Here is a 19,801-nt window from a genome sequence, read left to right on the forward strand (position 1 = left end):
TTCTACTTGTGTGTACATTTAAAATAATAAAATAATACAAAATTAAAAATTAAAAAGAAATGCTAAAAAAAACCCCAACTCGCTGCTACACCTTGTTCACCTGCTTTCTTCCTCAGCATTCACATCAGTGCATTGTGGAAATCCCCGACCCTGGGATCATCATAACGGTTGGGACTGGGGTTTGATTAACGCTGTGTTCCTAGCACCCAGCCCTAGGGCTGGCACATAGTAGATGCTAACTAGATGAGATATGAGCAACCAATAATATTTCACCATGTTTCCCAGGGTCATGGAATGGGACAGATAGAAAGGCTAATTTTGTCCCTCAGTACCATGCTTCAACCTGCCTCCTGTTGAAGGAGGCTCACCAGGGACGGCAGCTGGAGTGACTGCCTCTCACAATGCCAACAATTTCCTGGGCTCCTTCCCTGTGGGTGCCCCCCACCGCTGGACCAGCAGAGGCACCCTTCTAGACCAGAAAATCTCATAGATACAACCCCAAACCCCAGGGACAATCCCAGGTAAAAGGAGATGACCTCAATCTTGCCTTCAGCTCTTCCGTCTTGCCATTCAGGGCCCTTCCCAACCCCAAACCTAGTGGCATTATGCTGTCTCTCTTCCCAAATCCAGCTGTCCTCTTGGAAGATAGTTGGGAAACTTCAGCTTATTGAGGTTTGAGTGGCCAATAAGGCCTCCTGTATGGCTCCCCTCAGAAGTGTTTGCATGTCACGAGGTACAAGGCCTTAAGCAGAATGTCTTCATGATCCTCATATTAAAGGGCTTTCAAGGTACTCTTAAAACTCACACCAAGTGTATTAGTTAGCTATAGCTGCATAACAAATTATCACAAGCTCAGCAGCTTAAAACAATACCCACTTATTTTTTCATAGTTCTGTACATTAGTAGTCTGGGCATGGCTCAACTGGGTTCTGTGCTTGAGATCTCACCTGGAAAAAATCAAATGTCAGCTGGGACTGCAGTCTCACACAAGGTTCAGGGTCCTCTTTCAAGCTCATTGCTGTTGGCAGAGTTCAGTTTCCTGAGATTCTAAGACTGAGGTCCTCACTTACAGATGCCTGCTGTTCCTGGCCACACAGTAGTTTGGCCATTCAGGGCCAACCAGAGGAGTGGCTCTGAGGCTTCACCTCCTTTTAAAGGGTTCACCTGATTAGGTCAGGCCACCCAGAATGATTTCCTTTGGATTTGGTCAAGGTCAACTGCATGGTAACCTAATGAAAGAGTGATATCCTATTATACCCCCTAGTCCCATCTCCACTCAAGGGAAGGGAACAATACAGGATGTGCACATCAGGGGGCAAGAATCTCGGAGAGGGGCATCAGGAATCTGGGGGACCATCAGGATTCTGCCTATGGGGTTTTATCACGTACCCAGGATCTCCAGAGAAACATAGAAATTTCTGACATCTCAGAGGCATTTCATCACTGCTTTTGCAGAAATCATGTCAGAGGGGAGAGAGCTCAGCTCAGTCTCCCTGCAGAACCCTGCCAGGCTCCCTGAGGTCTGGAATGGAGATTGGCCTTGACTAGGCAGGAGAGCACTCCAAGGGGGAAGTTATAGAGAGTGAGGGAAACTGACCACTTAACTTTCTCCTTCCGTCAATTTCTGTCACACTCTTATCCCTCCTCAAGTCCCATGAGAAACTGACACCAGGGAGGAATTCATATTTCTTTCCCACCTGGCCTATTCACATTTCAAGGGAAACCTTAGACCCAAAAGCATTCTCTTCAGGTTATGAGATGCCATTGGCAACAGAGGGAAGGTATGAAATCCCATTGCCTGAAATGTTTCCAGAATGGTAAAGATGTCTATCCCCCTGGCACAGTACCATCCTATCTGGAGGCAGAAGGCTGGCTGAACTAACCCTAGGAGACTTCTACTAGCCAATGTCCCCAGTGTCACCCAAGCAGAGAAGAAAACAATATTTTAAATATCTTGAATCTGGTTCATCAAATCTTCCACTATACTGTAAGTCCCATGAAGGCAGATACTTTGCCATGTTTACTGCTTTATCCCCAGTGCTTGGAGAATGCTCAGCACATAGGAGGCCTTCAAGGAATATTTATTGAATGGATTAAAGACTTAATTGCAAAGTTATCTTTGTGACTCTCAAAAACCACCCTAACTAACCCATAACTTTCTTTTCCTGGAGCGGATGCATTTCACTTGTGTTTCCAAACTCCACTGTGTCACTGGCCCCTTTCCACCTGCCTACAGACCCTCTCAGATCTCCCCAGGCTAAATCATAACTCCTCTTGACTCCCCAGCTCTGGGGCACTAGCCCAATATCTTTCTTTCTGTTTTCCACCAAACCTCTTGGAACACTAGTCTACACCCTCTGCCTCACTCCATGAGCAAATGGCAAATGGCTGATCCAAGTTTATATGCCCTGAGCCCCCAGCATCAGTCTTCTGCTCCCACTGGTTTTCTAAAATGACTCTTATGAAGGTAACCAGAGACCTTTCTTCATGAAACCTGAGGGTCCATCCTCAACCTTCCTCCTCCCTCTTTTCTGCAGCTCTTCGTATTTTTATCACCTTGAAACTCGGACCTCGGCTCTCATGACCCAGTCTACCTTGGTTTGCCTGCTTCCATACAGCACTTCCATACTATATTATGACCTCAAAATCCTTAAGCATGCCAGTTACAAGTCATATGAGTGCCATCTTCCATTCTGCAGAGACATTTGAATTATTTTCCCATGCACTTCTGGACATCTTCCATGACTTTTACATTGGAGGTCATTAGAGCAGCCTCCAGTAGCTGATAATTAACAACTAATTAAGAGGGAAACTATCTCCGGCAGAGCCTTTGTGGCAACTCTACAGTTGTCCTGCAGGCTAGTATCTTCTCACCTCCTGTGTGAGAACCTTGTCCACTATCATAACTTCACTGTACTTTAATCGGCTGATGAACAAGCCTTAGGGGAGATAATCAGCCCCAGATCTGCTTCTTCTCTGCTGGTTGGCCTTGGACAAGTTTCCTAACATCTCCAACTCTCAGTTTTCTTATCTGTTATGAAGCTAATCCTGCAGACTCTGTAGCTTGTTATGAGAATTGAATCATTTCATATGAACTTGTCACATAATCAGTGTGCAGTAAGTGGTAGCTATTTGATGACAATGATGATTCGGTGAATGACTCTCAAATTTCAATTCCTAAGCTTGATCCTAGGTCCCTCTGTTCACCTATACAAAGCCACTGCCTTGCCCCACCTCCCCGAATCAGCTCTCAATGATTTCTTTATTTACCTTACAGCACTTTGGCTGTTATGCTATCCAGTCTGGGAACCTTGTATTTGTCCATGCATCCTCCTTTGCCCACCTTCTGCATTTGTCAGCCTCCAAGCCTTTATTCCACAACCTGCCCCACCCCCAAAACCTTTTGCATCATCCTGACCTTTCCACCAAACTGTTGCCACATGGGGCTCTCTTCGACTCCCCACTTGGACCACCCTGGCAGCCTCCCCACTGCCTCCCTGCTCCCTTCTCACACCCACCATCCATCCTACACTACATTACCCTGATGAAGGCTCTTGAGGAGCAGATGTGAATACAGACGTTCAGCTGCTTGAGAGCATTGCCCCAAATAAGTATATAAATGCTTCCTGCTGGCCTTCTGACCCTGAGCAATCTGGCCTCAGCCTACCTCCCGTTTTCTACTACCACACCAAGCCTCTGTACATGCTGGCTCGACCCCTGCTCCTCCCCCAGCCCACACTAGGCTTTCCTGCTCTGAGCATTTGCTCAGCCTTGTCCTTCAGCCCATGATGTTCTCTCCTTTCTTCAGGACCTGCCTCAAATGGGCATCCTCTGTGAAGCCTCCTCAGTTCCCCAACCAGACAGGGATCTTACCACTTTAGGTGCCTGTGGAGAACGTTGTTTCTCACTTGTCTTGGATGCCCAGTTTTCTCCACTAATCTTTGTGATATTTAACCCACCCTTCCTTCTCTCCACACCCCCTACCCTGACTCCAACAGAGCATCAGTTATTCGAGGCCCCTGATCTATGGACAGCACCTAGCCCAGAGCCTGGCAAGGACCAAGTGCTCACTATGATATTTGAATTCAGTTGTTGGATCTTCTCCATTTGTTCCAGTGCATTTAACACAACCATCTCCCATTTATTCCAGCCTCGTGCCTGCTGCAACCCCAGCCTGCACTGTCCCCCACTGTTTCTTTCTATCCTTCGCAGCCACCCTCCATGCTCTCTGTATTCCCATGGACTGTACCTTACAGGAAGGATGGTATTATCTGTCTCTACATTCTTGGTGCCCAGTGTTGAGCCAGAGCCATGGTTAGGGCTTAATAAATGTTTGCGGACATGAACTAAACTGAACTCTGTTCTATGTCCCAGGGCAAATAAAAATCTAGGCTCTCTTCCGGATCCGGGCTTGGAGTCAAATGCTCCATCCTCCCCCTCCCCCACAACTCTCTCAGACACATACATATACAATTTCCCTCCCACAGGGCTCGGGAACTTGGCAGCGTCCCAGGTCAGTTCTGTCCACCCAGCCTGGCCCTCCCAACAACCCTAACCCTTTTCTTTCTTTTTTTTTTTTTCAACGTTTATTTTTGAGACAGAGAGAGACAGAGCATGAACGGGGGAGGGTCAGAGAGAGGGAGACACAGAATCCAAAACAGGCTCAAGGCTCTGAGCTGTCGGCACAGAGCCCAACACGGGGCTTGAACTCAAGGACCGCGAGATCATGACTTGAGCCGAAGTCGGCCGCCCAACCGACTGAGCCACCCAGGCGCCCCTAACCCTTTTCTTAACCAAGGCCAGGTCAGAGAGCTAAGAGAGTTGGATATGGGGGGAGGGTGGTCCCCAGGGTGGGGAGGGGTCTTTGGGCCCACAGGCCTAAGAACAGCTCATCTCACTTCTCCCTAAACCCCATGAATCATGGGTAATTGTAGCCTCACTTCCTCCCAAGAGAGCAATCTCTCTGCTTCTGCCAGAAGAAGCAGTGGAGGGGGGCTCAGGGGGCTCTGTCTGCCTAACGAGCCTCTCAGTGTTAATTAGAACATGCTCCCTCTTTTCAGGTTGCTGCAGCAGCTGAGCCTGAGAAGGGCCGCTGAGAGATGGTCGCCAAGTCAGGGTGAGGGAGGAAGAGCAGCTAGCTGGGGGGCTGCAGTGCTGGGGAATGAGGGAGCCAGGCCGGGGTGGGGGTGGCTTTCACATGTGAGCAAGGATTTCCTCTGATCCAAGATTTCCCAGCTGATAATGCTAAAGCATTACATGGAATGAGGCTGCAGAACTTGGCAAGGGAAGCCTTACATGAGGTTTAGGAGCAGACAGTCTAGGGTAGGGAGAGAGGAGCTTGGAGATGCTAAGGGCCGTCCCAAGGGAAGCCGGCCTGCACTGGGCAGGCTGTGAGCCCCGCGTCTTCCCTGTGTGCCCACCTCCCTGTCCAACTGTCCAAAATACAGCAAGCATTCAACACAGCAGGGCACTGAGGCCTGCCTAAGAGCAGGGCTGCTCTTGGGAACCTCTTCTGACTACAGCCAGCTAGGGGTAGGGGGGTACGACGGCTCAGCTACTCCTGGATCACAGAGACTGTCTCAGGTAGAGCTGCTGCGGGGAGCCTGATTTGAACCCCGGGTTGGGCTTCTTGCTGTCTCCAGTGCTCCCACAGAACCCTGTGCACTGCTTCCTTGGAACCTACCCCTTCACTGGGATGAGGAGGCTGTGGAAGACTCTGGATAAAATCAAGGACTGTGGAGTCCCAGTCTTGGCTGCACCAGGAATGCACACCTAGGGATGTGTCTTTGGGCAGGTTACTTAATATTGCTAAGCCGTGATTTTCTCATTCTTAAAATGGAGATAGTAGTAGTACCTAGCTCACTGGGATATTATGCAGGTCTGGGGAGATATTGCATGGAAAATGTCTGGCACATAGTTAATGCTATTAGTGCTAGCTAGTACTGGTTACGAGTCAGTGCCCATCTCTGGAATGTGCTCCCTGACAACTGTGCCTGTGTCTTTTGTATTGTGGTGTCCCAAGCCTTGCACAGAACAGCAATGCAATTCTGTTCCCTGAACCGGATGCAAGTGAACAGGACTATCCTTGATGAGCATTGCCTTCACCATCATGCTCTGGGGGTTGGTCCTCAGGTGCCCTCCATGCCCTGGTGGGATTCTTGCCTTCAGAGGAGAAAGGAGCCTTAGATATTCTGGTACAATCCCTCATTTCACAGGTGAAGAAACTGAGACCCAGAGAATTGGAAACATGGCCACCCTAACCCTAACCCTAATCTCTCCCCTTGAAGGTATCCCCTGGTGAGGCTGGACCCTGAGGCTTAGGTATGGGAGATCTGTTGTGGAAGGGTCTGCTCTCCAAAAAGAGAACATAGTTTCCACCCAGGACCTGACTTGGGTGGGGGGCAGGGCCTGGATGCTACTGGCCGTAGCTGCATGGTCCCCTGGCTTGGACAGCATACACAGTGATGCCATTTGGACATCCCACATGAGCTCCAGTGGGCTGCTCCTCAGCGGTGGCACAGAACAGGATACAAACTCCCTAGAGAACCTGAATGAATTTGGAAACCACTTGGGTGCCCTATGTATCCTTGCCACACCACTTTTCTAAAGAATCCTCCAAAGGAATCTACATGCTCCCTCCTTGTCCCCCTAGGTTGTAGCCCCGGGCTCACTGTGAGATGAAGTGAGGGAGCTGAGGGCAGAGGGAATGGAGGATGGAAAAGCTGTCCCAGAGAAGCTGGCACTTTTTCCCACTCTGATTGTGGGGCGAGGCCCTGGGGGCTGGGAGAACAGGGAAACCCAGAGGCAGGTTTCTTTCTTTCTTTCTTTCTTTCTTTCTTTCTTTCTTTCTTTCTCTCATGTGTTCCCCCAGTACAGAGCATGTCCTAGGCACCAGGGACTGTGCTGTGTGGGGAAACAAAGGTGAGCAAGAGTAGCATTATCACCTAACACAGAACCCTAGGGAGTGCTCACTCCTCACACAGACCATGAAGTAACTGGCTGCTCCGAAGGTATTCTGTGCACAATCCGCTCAACTGTGTGACAGCCCTGAGAATGACATAGTCCTTGCCTGTACGAGTGGGACAGCTACCAGATGGCATGGAGTCAGCAGTGGAGCACGCAGTAAAAGCACACACCCAGGCTTGGGGATGCTGACCTGAGACATGAAGTATGAGTAGAGATCACCCAGGTGAAGTGTGATGGCGGACAGGTGGTGAGTATTCCCAGCAGAAGAAATAAAATATGGCAAGGCCCAGAGGCAAACCATAGCACAGAGATCTGGAGAAAGGTGAGTGGGGATGGCAGGAACCCTGCATGGCAGTGGGGCAGGATGTGGGGTTGTGTCAGATGGTAGAAGAACCAGGAGAAATCTGTCCTACACACAGTGAGGAGCCATGGAAGGCTTTCACACAGCAAAATACCATCATCTGATGTGCTGTCTATAAAGAGGGCTCAGCTACAGGGTGGAGATCAGGTTAGGAGAGGCACAGCTCCAAGTAGGGGAACCTGTGGGGGTTTCCCCAGGGGCTCAGGTGAGAAGTGATGGTGGCCTAGCCTGGGGTGGGGGCAGTGGGGTTGGCAGGAGAGGGTAGAATTTGGGAAATAGTTAAGAAGTAGCATCAGTGGGCTTGGGGATGGAGCAGATCTTGGGGGGGAGGGGTGTGGGGACAGAAAGGAGCCACAGGCAGTGCCTGAGATTCTGGACTGGCTGATGGAGCAGGCCTGGCAGGTTGGTGGACTGGGGAGATAATGATTGCCCAAGATCTTTCTAGGATTTGCACAACTGGTGGAGATGACAGAATCAGATACTAAATCCTAGATCTTAAAGAAACCTATAGCAAAGTCAGGTCCGGGACCCAGGCTTCATTCGCCTCTCCCCCTTCAGGTCACTAATTTAGTATTTTCCCCTTTCCATCCCTGAGCATATCTTCTTCATGCCAGGGACAGTGTCAGGCATGATATAATGATGGGGATATAATGATGAATAATGAGTTATGGGCCCTGCCTTCTAGGAGGTGTCAAGTCAACAGGGAATGATGATACAGGGCTGAAGGGCAATGACAGTACCCCCTAGGTACTAGGGGATTTCTGGGAAGGGGCATCCAATGCAGCCTTGGGAGGGCAGGGAAAGCTGCCAGGGAGGAGGAGGGAGAACAAATTGAGGCCGAGTGCCAAGTGAGGGGGGGAGCAAGAACGTTAGTGGTAGAGGCACAGAGAACAGCGTGTATGAAGCCCCAAAGAGTTAAGAGACAACTGAGGCCTGGAGAACCTAAGCAACTTGTTCAAGATCACACAGTTCATTTGCAGAAGAGACAGGAGTTGAGCTCAGTCGCTTATAAACGTGTGTCGTGTTTTTAATCACTTTTCTCTAGCCCCCTCACTTTTTGCCCTCTTCCTTCTGCCCCCAGCTTATGCTTGGCCTAGAGAGATACATGAGCCAGAGGAGATGCGCTATTCCCTGAAGCTGCATTCACTCAGCATAAAGGTGCCTGTCACACCCTCAACTTTCCCGCCCCACCCCTGCTGGCTTGACATGCAAACCCATCTCTCAGAATGGTGTCTACTATAAAAAGGCCCATGATGCCAATCAGAAGCCTGTATCGCTCTCCATATGCCACCTAGTCAGTCAGAATTAAACTAACTCTCCTGCCTAAGCTGAAGTACAGGTTTCTTTTGGTATTAGTCACCAGATATTCGTTAAATTGCACTGCAATTTTTGGGGGGGGGCAAGTAGGGAGCACTTTTTTCTCTTTGTTACCCCACTCTCTTATTGCTTTGCACATCATAGTTGTTCAAAAATTATTCACTCAGAGGGCTGTTACTATGTTCAAGAAACTCTGCTAGATGCTGGGGGAAGGGTACAAAGATGGATAAGACATGATCTCTGTCCTCAAGGAGCATAGTCATGTGGAATTGAGAATACTTCTTATCTGGGCCAACTGACCACCCACATCACACTTAGTGTTCCAGATGGACTGTCTTCCAGCCCCTGCCTGGGCATTCCCGGTAACACAGAACTCACTACCTCACAAGCAGGACTTTCTATATTTTTAACAGCTCTAATTGTTAATTGAGCTAAAAGCTTCATTTTCTGTAGCTTTCATACGTTAGTACCACTATTTTTGACTGGAATGATAGAAAATATATCAAATCCGTTTTTCACATGCCAGCTCTTCCATATTTAAAACTTGTTTTCACGTCTACAATTTCTCCATATGACTCCAGCCAATCCTATTTTCCTTCTTAGGAGAACCTTGGAATCCTCACGATTCTTACTTCTGTCTTAAATGAAGCCCCAAGAACCAAGGACAGGCTCCAGACAGGCCCTGACCAGAAACCAGTGTGGGGCTCCAGCCAGCTGCTCCCCTATACTGAGGCTTATCCACCCTCCTGTGAAGGCTGCTATACTCACTTCTCTGGCAGCCATTTCACTGGTTATTAATTCATCTTGAGCTTACAGTCAGCCAAAGCCACAAGTTCTCTCTCCCAGGACCAAGCCTGCCTATCTTATACTAATGCTGTGGGCTTTTCAAAGCTAAGAGCAGAACTTTAGCTCTTTCCCTGCTTCATTTAGACTTTTGCATTTAAATCTTTATGTCTGGATGAGATTTCTACAAAATCTTGGATTCTATCACCAAGGTATTAGCTGTTCCCTTTAGCTTTGTGTCACTAGAAAGTAGTGCCTTGTCAAAAATGGTTGAACTGAACAGGACCAAGGACAGTGCACCGCTCAAGGCACCAGGAAACGGCATGGATGGAAAAACCAACGTTTTTTGAGAATTCTGTTTGAAAACAACCCACCTGACTATATTGTCATCCGATTCACTTCCTATCTTGTCCACATATATATCATGGGAGATTTTGTTAAATACTTTACTGAAAACCAGATGTTCCACCTCCAGCCGACCTTGATGCTGAAGGAAAGAAATGAAGTTGGTTTGGCCTGATTCAGTCTTAGTGACCTTTCTACTAGCTTTCCTTCCCCAAACCCACTTTGTCCATGGAGTTAAGAATGTTTCTTTAAAACCTACACATTTGGAGATGATTCAAGGTCTAATTCCCAATTTCAAACCAGTGCCCGGAGTGCTTAACTGGCATTCCCAGTCACAGACTTAACTAGAGCAAGACCAAGGGGTGGATCCTATGTCTATGGCTCCAAGTTCAATGCTCTTTCTTAACAAAATTCAGTCATGATATCTTTCTCTAAGCATATGCACATGAGTATACACACACACACACACACACACACACACACACACAAATGGAATTTGTTCTCCAATAGGGGACTTTGGTTTATCTTGGGAATCCTCAGTCTACCCAGAGGAGACCACCATCTTTGCATCTCATTTGAACCTAAGTGTGCCTACACATGGGGCTTACTACTTGGACATGTGAGTGGGCTATCTCTTCTAAGCAGCAGTGGAAGTAGGGGCTTCCCCAGAGAACAGTGGGCCACCTGCTTAGACATTTGTGAGGGCAATTTAGGCATCCTGCACATGGCAAGAGGAGCAGACCTCTGGACACGCTGCCTAAGGGACAGGCATTGCAAGGGTGTGGCCCAGGCCCTGTTAAGGCTGCTTGCCTGACAAACTGGGCTGCAGGGATGGGCAGAACACTTAGCTCAATTTGGAAGAACTAGTGGCAAAAGAGGCGTGCCTACAGCACAGCAGAGGTGGGCCCAAGTGGGGAGATACCCTGGATAGCCCCCGAAGGCAGGGCCCCTTCACCACCCTCCCCGCCCCCCTTGGAGGCCCTGGGTACCTGTTTATTCTTTAGGTCAAGGGAGAGCTCGTAATCGGAGGCGTTAGGGGCGTGGGAGCAGAGCGCCGTCGCCAAGGCAGGCTGCTGCCGGCCGGGGGAGGCCGCGCGGTGGGAGCCAGCCCTCGGGGAGGCACCCCCCGCCCCCGGCCGCTCCTCCTCCTCCTGCAGCTCCTGGGCTTGAGCCTTCGGGGCATGGGCACTGGGTCTGCCGGCTGCCACCGCCGCCGCTGCCACCACGGAGTCCTCCATGCCCCCACCGGCCTGGGCACAGGAGCCATCGCTGTGAACAAAAGGCAACGGTGCTCGGTTGGGGGGGAGCGGGACAGGGTGCATGTGGGTGTGGGGGTGAGGAGAGAGACTGGGCACTCTGGCCTGGCCTTTCAGGCAGCGATGGGCCTTCCTAGTGGTGGGGGCTTGGGGGTGCCTCCTGAAGTCACCTCTAGGGAGGGGCTACCTTGGCAGGGAAGAGCTTCAGGCAAGGAAGAGAGCCTGAATTTGGAGAGGGTATCCCAGGCAGAGGAAAGGAGCAGCTATGATCAGAGCTCATGAACCTCTGCTTGCTTAGAACCTCTGCTCTGCAGTACAGCAGAGTAGGTAGGAGTAGACTTCCTGGGTTGGAATCTGGACTCTGACTCTTATTAGTTATGGGAACCTGAACAGGCTGCTTAACCTCATTGTACCTCTATTTTCCCATCTATAAAATGGGCACAGTAATAGTACCTACTTCATAAGGATGTTGGAAGGCTTACATTAGCTAAAGTTAAGACAGTGCCTGGCTCAGGGTCCTTGCTAAATGTAAGTGTTAACTATCATCATTATCAGTGGTCTGGTTCCCTGGCCAGTGGCTTAGGCAGCTGGAAAGAAGCTGATCCACACACTGAACCAGCTCCATCTTTATGCTGCCCAAATGACTGTGGGGAAGGAGTGATGCTTACAGGCCTGGTCTGAGCATAAAGCCCCTCCAGGCCAGGCGGACACCAGCTTTTTAGGACTGGGTCTGTGAAGAGAAGGGTGGTTGCTCTGCTGGGTCTAGGGGAAGATCTGTCTTTGGCTCCTGGCCTCTCCTCCCCTCCCATGGAGCCCCCAGGAGGCTGAGCCATAGCTGCTGCCCACCTCCTTACCCTAAGGAGATACCTGCTAACTGGAGCCATCATACCCCAGCCTGCCCTGGGGAATTAATACACTCAGGTTGCTCCCCTCCCTGGCCAGTCTCCTAGTTCCATCCTTCCCTCAAGGCCAAGTGCGAAGCCACCTGTCCATAAAGCCTTCCCAAGCAACTCCAGCTTTGACCGCTCCATTTGCTAGCACACTAGGAGCTGCACTTAGAGAGTCTATCTCTATTTCCCAGGAGCAGAAGCATCGTGGCTACAGCACGGGCTCAAATCCATACTCTACCACCGTGTGGCTTCAGTTAAGTTGCTTTTCCTCTGAGCCCATCTCTGGCTTCCTCATTTGTATGGTGGAGGTACTAGTACCTATTTTATCAGGTTATGGTGAGGGCAGAGGAGTCAGTATATATACGGTGTTTAGCACACTGCCTGGCACAGAATAAGTGCTCAGTCAGTGTTAACTCATGCCCCCCATCTATCGCCTCTTAGAGTCCAGGACCTATATTCTATTTTATTCCTGCTCCCCAGTTAATGCTGGGCAGATGATCAGTGCTCAGTTAATACTTGTTGATGGATGAATTGAAGGGAGAGCAAGAGTCAAGGGACAGCAGACAGAGATAGAAGATCAGGACTAGAAGGGACCCTAATGTCACCTAGTCCAGCCCTCCAATCTCCCTTTCTTATAGAAGGTGGGGTGACCCTGGCCCAAGAGCTAGGCAATACTTAGGGTTTCTTTCCTTTATAGTTTTGCCTCCATGTAAGGTGCCCCCAAATCAACAGGCAAAAAAGAGACCTCTTCGTGTTGCTTTCACCCAACTTTGGAGCCTCCTGGTACTAGAATAACCAAGGATGAGTGGCGAACCCTTCCACTCAATCTCCATCTATCCTCCCCATACTCCTGGCCTCATTGCTCCCATAAAGGAGAGTGCATTGGCTGGCCCTAGCAACAAGGAGCCCCAAACTCCCTAAGGAAACCCTCTATATGCATGATTCTTTCCTCCATCACTTTCTGTATGGCCATTAATCGAGTTGTATAGTTGGATGAGCTCTAGTTATCTGATATGGTTTTTTTTTCACCAGTTTTCACTGGTTGAAGATCTGACTGCAACTCATCTTGTCATAAGACTTACCCATTCTTCCCATAGGGCACACAGATATAGCCCTTCCTTCTCCTATCACAACCTGCCTCCAGGGCCTGGGGGGCACCATTCAGTCTCATACATACATCTCTTCTCCAGACTGTTCTTGGTGCTGATGCCCAAGCCTCTTCACCCTAAAAGGTTTTCCAGAATCTTTAGAGAACTGGTGGCTACTCAGGACTACAAACACCTTTAAAAATATCCCTATGCTTTCTTTTACTGTGGGAGTCTGCTTGGCAAGAGGTTCTGGAGGAGTTGATGCCCCCCAATAACAATACTCAACCAGTGATGATGAAGGCAGGTGAATAAATACTCTGGCCTCTCATCCCTTGAGCAGAATAACTCCAAGGCACATTCCATGCCATTTCCCAAAAATGCCCAGTGGCCAAAGCCATGACCTGATCATTAATGAAGATGTATTGGCTTCCTTCTCTTCTGTGTCTCATCCCCCACCCCCACACTGGCATTTCTTGGAGTCACCTTATCCCAAATAAACTACTTGTGTTAAACCAAAACAGACTTTAAAAATAGCCTTCTTTGTGGTCCACCCCTCTGAATATAGACAGACTCCAAGGCCTTATCTCCTGAACTCATTCATAGGGCCTGGGAGTTAGGAGACCCCTCACTGTCATCTCTAGCACATGCACATACATGCATGCATGCATGCACGTACACACACACACACACACCCCAACACACACACAGACACACACACACACACACACACACACCAACGCATACACTGATGCATACATAATGCTTCTAACTAGCTCTGTGGCTTGGGTAATTTGTTCATCCTTCTGTGTCAGTTTTCCTTACTTGTCACATGATGAGAACTTACTTATCTCTAAGCTTGGAATTCTGGAAGCTTGGATTCCAGTGCCAAAGCCAGTCCACCAAGGCCCACCAGCCCCAAGGTTCCAGACTGTCTGGCTGATGGAACCAACTCTGCCTTTGCCCACCTCTATGCAAAGGGATCTGAGAGACTATGACACCCCCCCCCAACCCGAGTATATGATGAAAAGTATTAGAAAGAGGACTTTGTCCTTGCCTTCCCTCCTTAGACTTCTCCACTCACTTGTGTGGTATAAAGTAGCTATGGGAGACTCAGAACTAATGTCATCAATATGGCAAAGTTTAAGATTATACAGTACAGAGAAAAGAACATGGGCTTTGGTGTCAGGAAAACCTGGGTTAGAATCCTCTTTCTGCTACTTACTATGTGAACTTGGGCAAGTTGCCTAACCTCCTTGTGCCTCTATTTCCACAAAACAGGCATCCTAACTCCTTTGCAAGGTTGCTGTGAGGAATAAATATAGCTTGCAAAGAACTTAGTACAGTGCCTGGCACACAGTAGTCCTTGATAAATGATGACCACAGTGGTGGCAGTATTTGGAGCTGGAAACCTACAGCATGGAGTCTCAAAGGAATTCCCAGAAAAACAGCATGGAGAATTTCTATGTGGAAGGAGAAGGGGTTCTCAACATTTAGCACTCCTCAACCTTCACAAAACAAACAGTAAGGTTTCTCCATCATAGCTCATGGTCTTTCCCAGACCTCCAGACTAACTCCCATGGTCTTTAGGGAGAGAAGCAAAGGCCAACTGGCTTACAGAGGCTTCCTCCCACCCTTGTTCTCCACCCACTGGAGCAACAACACAGTGAAGGACCTTGGTGTTGGGGATCACAAATCATGGGATCCATCACCTCTGACGAATCCATACACATCTACCACCTACAGGAAGTCTCCTTGGCTGTACCAGTCACAATATGAGGTATGCCCTAGGCAGACATTTGTCCAATGCTCCTTGTGTGGATCTGTGTTGTAGTCACTTTTCAGGGAGCTGTAGAGGACTGAGTACTTAAAACTTCTCATCAAAAGAATGTTCCCAGCCTCTCTTTCCCTCTCTGTACCCCATCTATAAAAATGGGCCAGTGAAAGAGTTTAGAATATTCATCCTAGCTGTTGCAGCTAGAAGGCCATATACTTCAACTTAGAGATCACCTACTTCAATCCCAGTCTCTTATGGAACCGTAAGCCCATTGTTCCAATGCCCAGAACATCACACTTTGCAAGACACAGGCTGTGTCCCCTTGAGTGTCTAGAGTTTACTGGGCTGACCTGACATCATGAAGCTGCTGTCCCCAGTGGGTCATATTTCAGGCAGCCTGGCACTTGGACAGGAATCATGTGAATGGTATTCACTCCATGACCTGCACAGATTCTTGTAAGGAGAAGAGAGGGAGAGGAGGGGGGAGAGAGGCTGGTGATGTTAGCTATCTTGGGCTCATTATCCAGCTGTACAGAAACAGATTCCTTGAATGGCAGCCCACTAGCCTAGAGAAACTTAGTGTGACTGATGACATAAAGGAGATGCTAGTCATAAGAATCTTTCCTGGGTTGGGACACCCACTTGAGAAGGGAAAAAGAATGTAGGTGGCACCAAAACAAGAGGGTTCTGAGAAGGCTTTGGTGGCACCCATATGACATTAGACCAATAAACATACAAGGACTCAGGCCATGAATGGGGGTTATTCCACACATGAGAAAAAGACAGGATTTGAGCATGGCAAATGAAAGTCTTTGAGAAATTGGGGGAATAGCAGTTGCTCAGAGGAATACTACATGTGCCCAAGACCAGAATGACCTGTGTGTTGGGACTGAACATCACATCAAAGAGTGTCACCTACGTGGGAAGCTGAGGGATGTGCTTGGAGGGATGATAGGGGCCCAGAGAGCATGGCATATATATGACTCCCCTGGAGTTCTAGTGACCACTCCATCCTATCATTGCTGCTATCAAAGCTGATTTCATAAAATGTACATACTTTAATGCCAATTGCTCAAAACCCATCAGTGACTTCCCAATACTCCTGAGATGAGGTCCACCAGCGTGGACTTTGAAGCACTTGTGATCTTACTACAACCTCCCCTTCCAGCCACATTTCCACCAAGTGATCCACCCACTCTGTGCACACTGAAGTTCTCCCCAAATCTGCCAAGCCCTCTCAGACCACTATGTCTCTCAATAACCTTCTTCTGCCTTGAGATGTTTTCTCTCCATGATCCTAATCTCCCACCCCCATTTTCTCTGCTTTGTCAACTCTTTCAGGACGCACTCATTGCCCCTGGGAAGAATCAGTCCCACCCTCCAATGTGCTCTCATAATTCTTGGCACTCGCCTCTATTTCAGCAATGACCACTTTGTGTTCTAATTATTCATTGATGTGTCTCTCTCTGTTAGACTATGCCATGTACACCTTTTTATCACCAGTGCAATCACAGCAGGCTGGCTCATAAGACATGTTTAATAAATGTTAAATGAAAAGATAGATGGCTGGACAGGTCGATGGATGGACATCATTTAATCTCTACTACTTTCCCAAGGGCAGAGGTACTGAGGTAGGGTCAGTGATGCACCACCCAGACTCTCCTTCAAGGAATGACTTGTTGCCCAGCTCTGGGAGACTGCCCTCTGCTGTCAGCCCCTTCAGCTCCTTCAGGGAGTGTCTCAAAGGCAGTGTCTCCTTGGCCCAAAGTCACGTCCTTCCCAGAGCTGTCGGAATCCAGTGACTGATTGCGGCGGGGATATAAAGGCTCAGCCATTGTTACTTAACATGGGGCAAGCTCATTGTTACTTAACATGAGCTCTCCCTTCAGAGCTCACCTGGGACTGGCTGAGCATTTTGTTGGACTTCTGTCACTTGGACTTTTTCTTTTGCCCCGTGCTATGTTCCTGCCCTCCTTTCCGTTTGTGTTGATCCCAAGCACATCCTCTAGGAAACATTCAGCACCCTCAACTCAGAGTCTGCTTCCCAGAGAACCAAATCAGTGACATAACCAGCTTTTCTTTCTTCTTCCTTCTTCTCCAGACAGCAAAGATTACCTGGGTCTGCCTGCCCACACACCTGTAGAACCTTTCCCGTTTCCCAACAACTTTGAAACACCTTGAAAGAACTCTGGGCTCTCTTTCCAGAAAAATGCACATGATTTCATACATGCCAAATTTTACCTTCACATTCTGAGGCCTTAGAGACTCCATAGACCCAGGCTAAAAACACTATTCTGGAGACATGATCACAGATTATCTGCCATACGCTGAAGACTGTGCCAAGGGCCATAGGCAGCTCTGGTCGTACAGACAAAGTGTTTGGCTACCACCCACCTGAGAGCTTTCAGACACTGTTTACTGTTATCCTAGCACTGACGGCATCCTTGTTCACAAGTAAGAGAGCTTGAATGGAGTGAGGCCCCTGGTTCTGCAACTTGTTCGTTAGCTGACTTGGGCAAGATACCTAACTTTTCTGTACCTCAGTTTGCTCATTTGCAAAGTGGGGATGTGAATATCTCCTTTCAAAGAGAGTGAGAAAGGTAAAATTAATTCATAGATAGGGTGGTATGCTGACCACAATGGGAAATATGGCCTCTTTTTTTTTAAGTTTATTTATTTATTTGGGGGGGGGGGAAGTGCACCCATGAGTGGGGGAGGGGTAGAGAGAGAGAGGGAGAGAGAATCCCAAGCAGGCTCTGTGCTGTCAGCACACAGCCGGATTCAGGGCTCAGTCTCAGCAACCATGAGATCGTGACTTGAGCCAAAATCAAGAATTGGATGCTTAACTGACTGAGCCACCCAAGTGTCCTGGAAATACAGCCTTTCTATGCACCTGGCAGGACCCTGTGCTCACACAGCCTCTGCCAGGGAGCTGACTCAGGTCAGTGAGTGTCCTCCCTGGGCTCCCAGGCAAGGCCATGTCGCCCCCTGCCAGGAGCTGGAAGGATGGAGGTAACTGGAGAACTGTGCAAGAGCCAGGAGAGGGCACTTAGGTCCATGCTGCCCTACCGGAGGCTGGCTTGAGTGATGACCTTTGGCATGAAGGTGGAGAAAGGAATGAGGAGGCACCTAGAGGCCCACCTCCTGAGGGGCTTGTTGGTGTTGGTGCTGGTGGGTGGCCGAGGGAGGCTGTTTTCCCATCTGTGCAAGACTAAAGCAGTGATTACTAGAGACCTTGCTAGGAGGGTTTGGGGGGGCTAAAGGATTCCTCATGTGGGAAGAATCTCCAGAAGTCCTGACCAATTGCACTACATTAGCCCAAACTCTGCCAGCCTTTCTTTTTTTTTTTCAAGCTTATTTTTGAGAGAGAGAGAGAGAGAAAGAGAGGGGGGGGGGGGGGGGGGCAGAGAGAGGGAGACAGAGAATCCGAAGCAGGGTCCAGGCTCTGAGCTGTCAGTGCAGAGTCCAATGCGGAGCTTGAACCCACAACCTGGTGAGATCATGACCTGAGCCAAAGTCAGATGCTTAACCAACTGATCCACCCAGGTGCCCCTGCCTGCCTTTCTTAAAGTGCTTTTGGGACAAAGAAACTAGGCATTTTGCAGAAAAAAGCTAACAACATGGCTCACATCTGGAGACTTTTCAGCCTTTACTAAAACACTTCCTTATCTCCCATGTCTGAATCAATAAGGTGATCGTAGATGGTCAGAATAAAGGCACCAAGCAAGGAAAGCCAAGCATCTTCTGGGTCCCAGATAGTACTGGGGAAATCTGAGGTGAACAGAGGGCCAGTTCTGGAAACAGAGTCGCTCTGTACTCATTCTAAGGACAGGCTAGAAAATGCTACTCCAGGTGGTGGAAGGAACACTGGGCTGTGAGTCAAGGTCCAATCTGGCTTCTGCCTGCAGCATTTGGTATAACCTTGGGCATGCCACTTCTCTCTGGACCTCTGTCTCATCATGAAATGGACAGTCTCTGCAAAATGCTTTGACATCTGGAAGGAAGGAGAGGCTCAGCTTTCTCCATTTCTCCTTTCCTCTCCATGGGCCCCAGGCCCACACTGCACCATCCCTGCCCAGTGGCTGGGCTCTGGCTCCTCTGCCCTCAACACCCAAGGACACAGCATAAGCCTCCCTTTACTTCCTTTACGTCATTTAATCCATGGCAGCACCTGCCCCAGCCCATGGCTCCTTGACCTCCATTATCCAAGCTGGAAGCCAGGTCTCAGAATAGAAACCCCTGGAGGAGGGCAGCTGTGGCTTTCTGGGTTCATCCACTTGCAGAAACTGCCCTGGATTCATTGACTGTGACAGATGCTTCTCCTTCCCCTTTCCCAAGGGCCCTGAGAGAGTAAGTGATGCTCTCTCTTGTCAGCTCCTTGGAGACTCTGGGCTTTGGTCTCATAGCTGTTCCAAAAAAGTGCTGGCTGGTTTGCTTTGTCTTTAGGGGTTTCCTGTCAAAGGAACCACAGTCCTCTGGACTTGTGCCTTCCCCATATCCAGGCCCACAGTACCGTGGTGCGCACTCAAGGATGGTCACAGAAGCAGCCCAGGCAGACTGTCCCCAGATGTCCAGTGTGGGCATCAGCCTCCCCTACTCAGCCCACCCCACAAGGGAACAGCAGCACCTGGGCACATCAGAACCTGCTGTGCTCCAGGGAAATCTCATCTAGAAGTTTCCTCTGGACACCTCCCTCACAGGCTCCTAAACTGAGCACACTGATTAATGCCATCTTCTTGCCACTGGAATCCTAATATTTTGAGCATTTTATTTTCTCACAAATAGGCATAGATCTGGTAACAAAACCAGGCTCTAAGGACATCCTACCTGCTTTCTGCCCCTTCCCTGACACACAGCACACAATTTCACAAATGCATGTTTCTCTAAGCCCAGACACAGAACTCACTGTACCCCTAAATGCACCTCAGATTTCTTCACCGTTTATGTCTGCTTGTGTTATCGTCCCTAAGAGAAGACATTTCCCACGCCTGACATCCTCATGGCACCCAACCCTGCAAGGA

General features: G+C 49.1%; 1 protein-coding gene across 1 annotated transcript in view; it reads right to left on the bottom strand.

Annotated features, from left to right (window-relative positions):
• Positions 1-19,801, bottom strand: part of IQSEC3 (IQ motif and Sec7 domain ArfGEF 3) — a 103,845-nt gene that overhangs the window by 38,752 nt on the left and 45,292 nt on the right. The window contains exon 3 of the mRNA XM_049624870.1: positions 10,762-11,041. Within this exon, the coding sequence (XP_049480827.1) occupies positions 10,762-11,041 (280 nt within the window). The remainder of the gene's footprint in view (positions 1-10,761; positions 11,042-19,801) is intronic.

The sequence above is a fragment of the Panthera uncia genome, chromosome B4 (genome assembly GCF_023721935.1).
Source record: "Panthera uncia isolate 11264 chromosome B4, Puncia_PCG_1.0, whole genome shotgun sequence".
Lineage (NCBI taxonomy): Eukaryota > Metazoa > Chordata > Mammalia > Carnivora > Felidae > Panthera > Panthera uncia.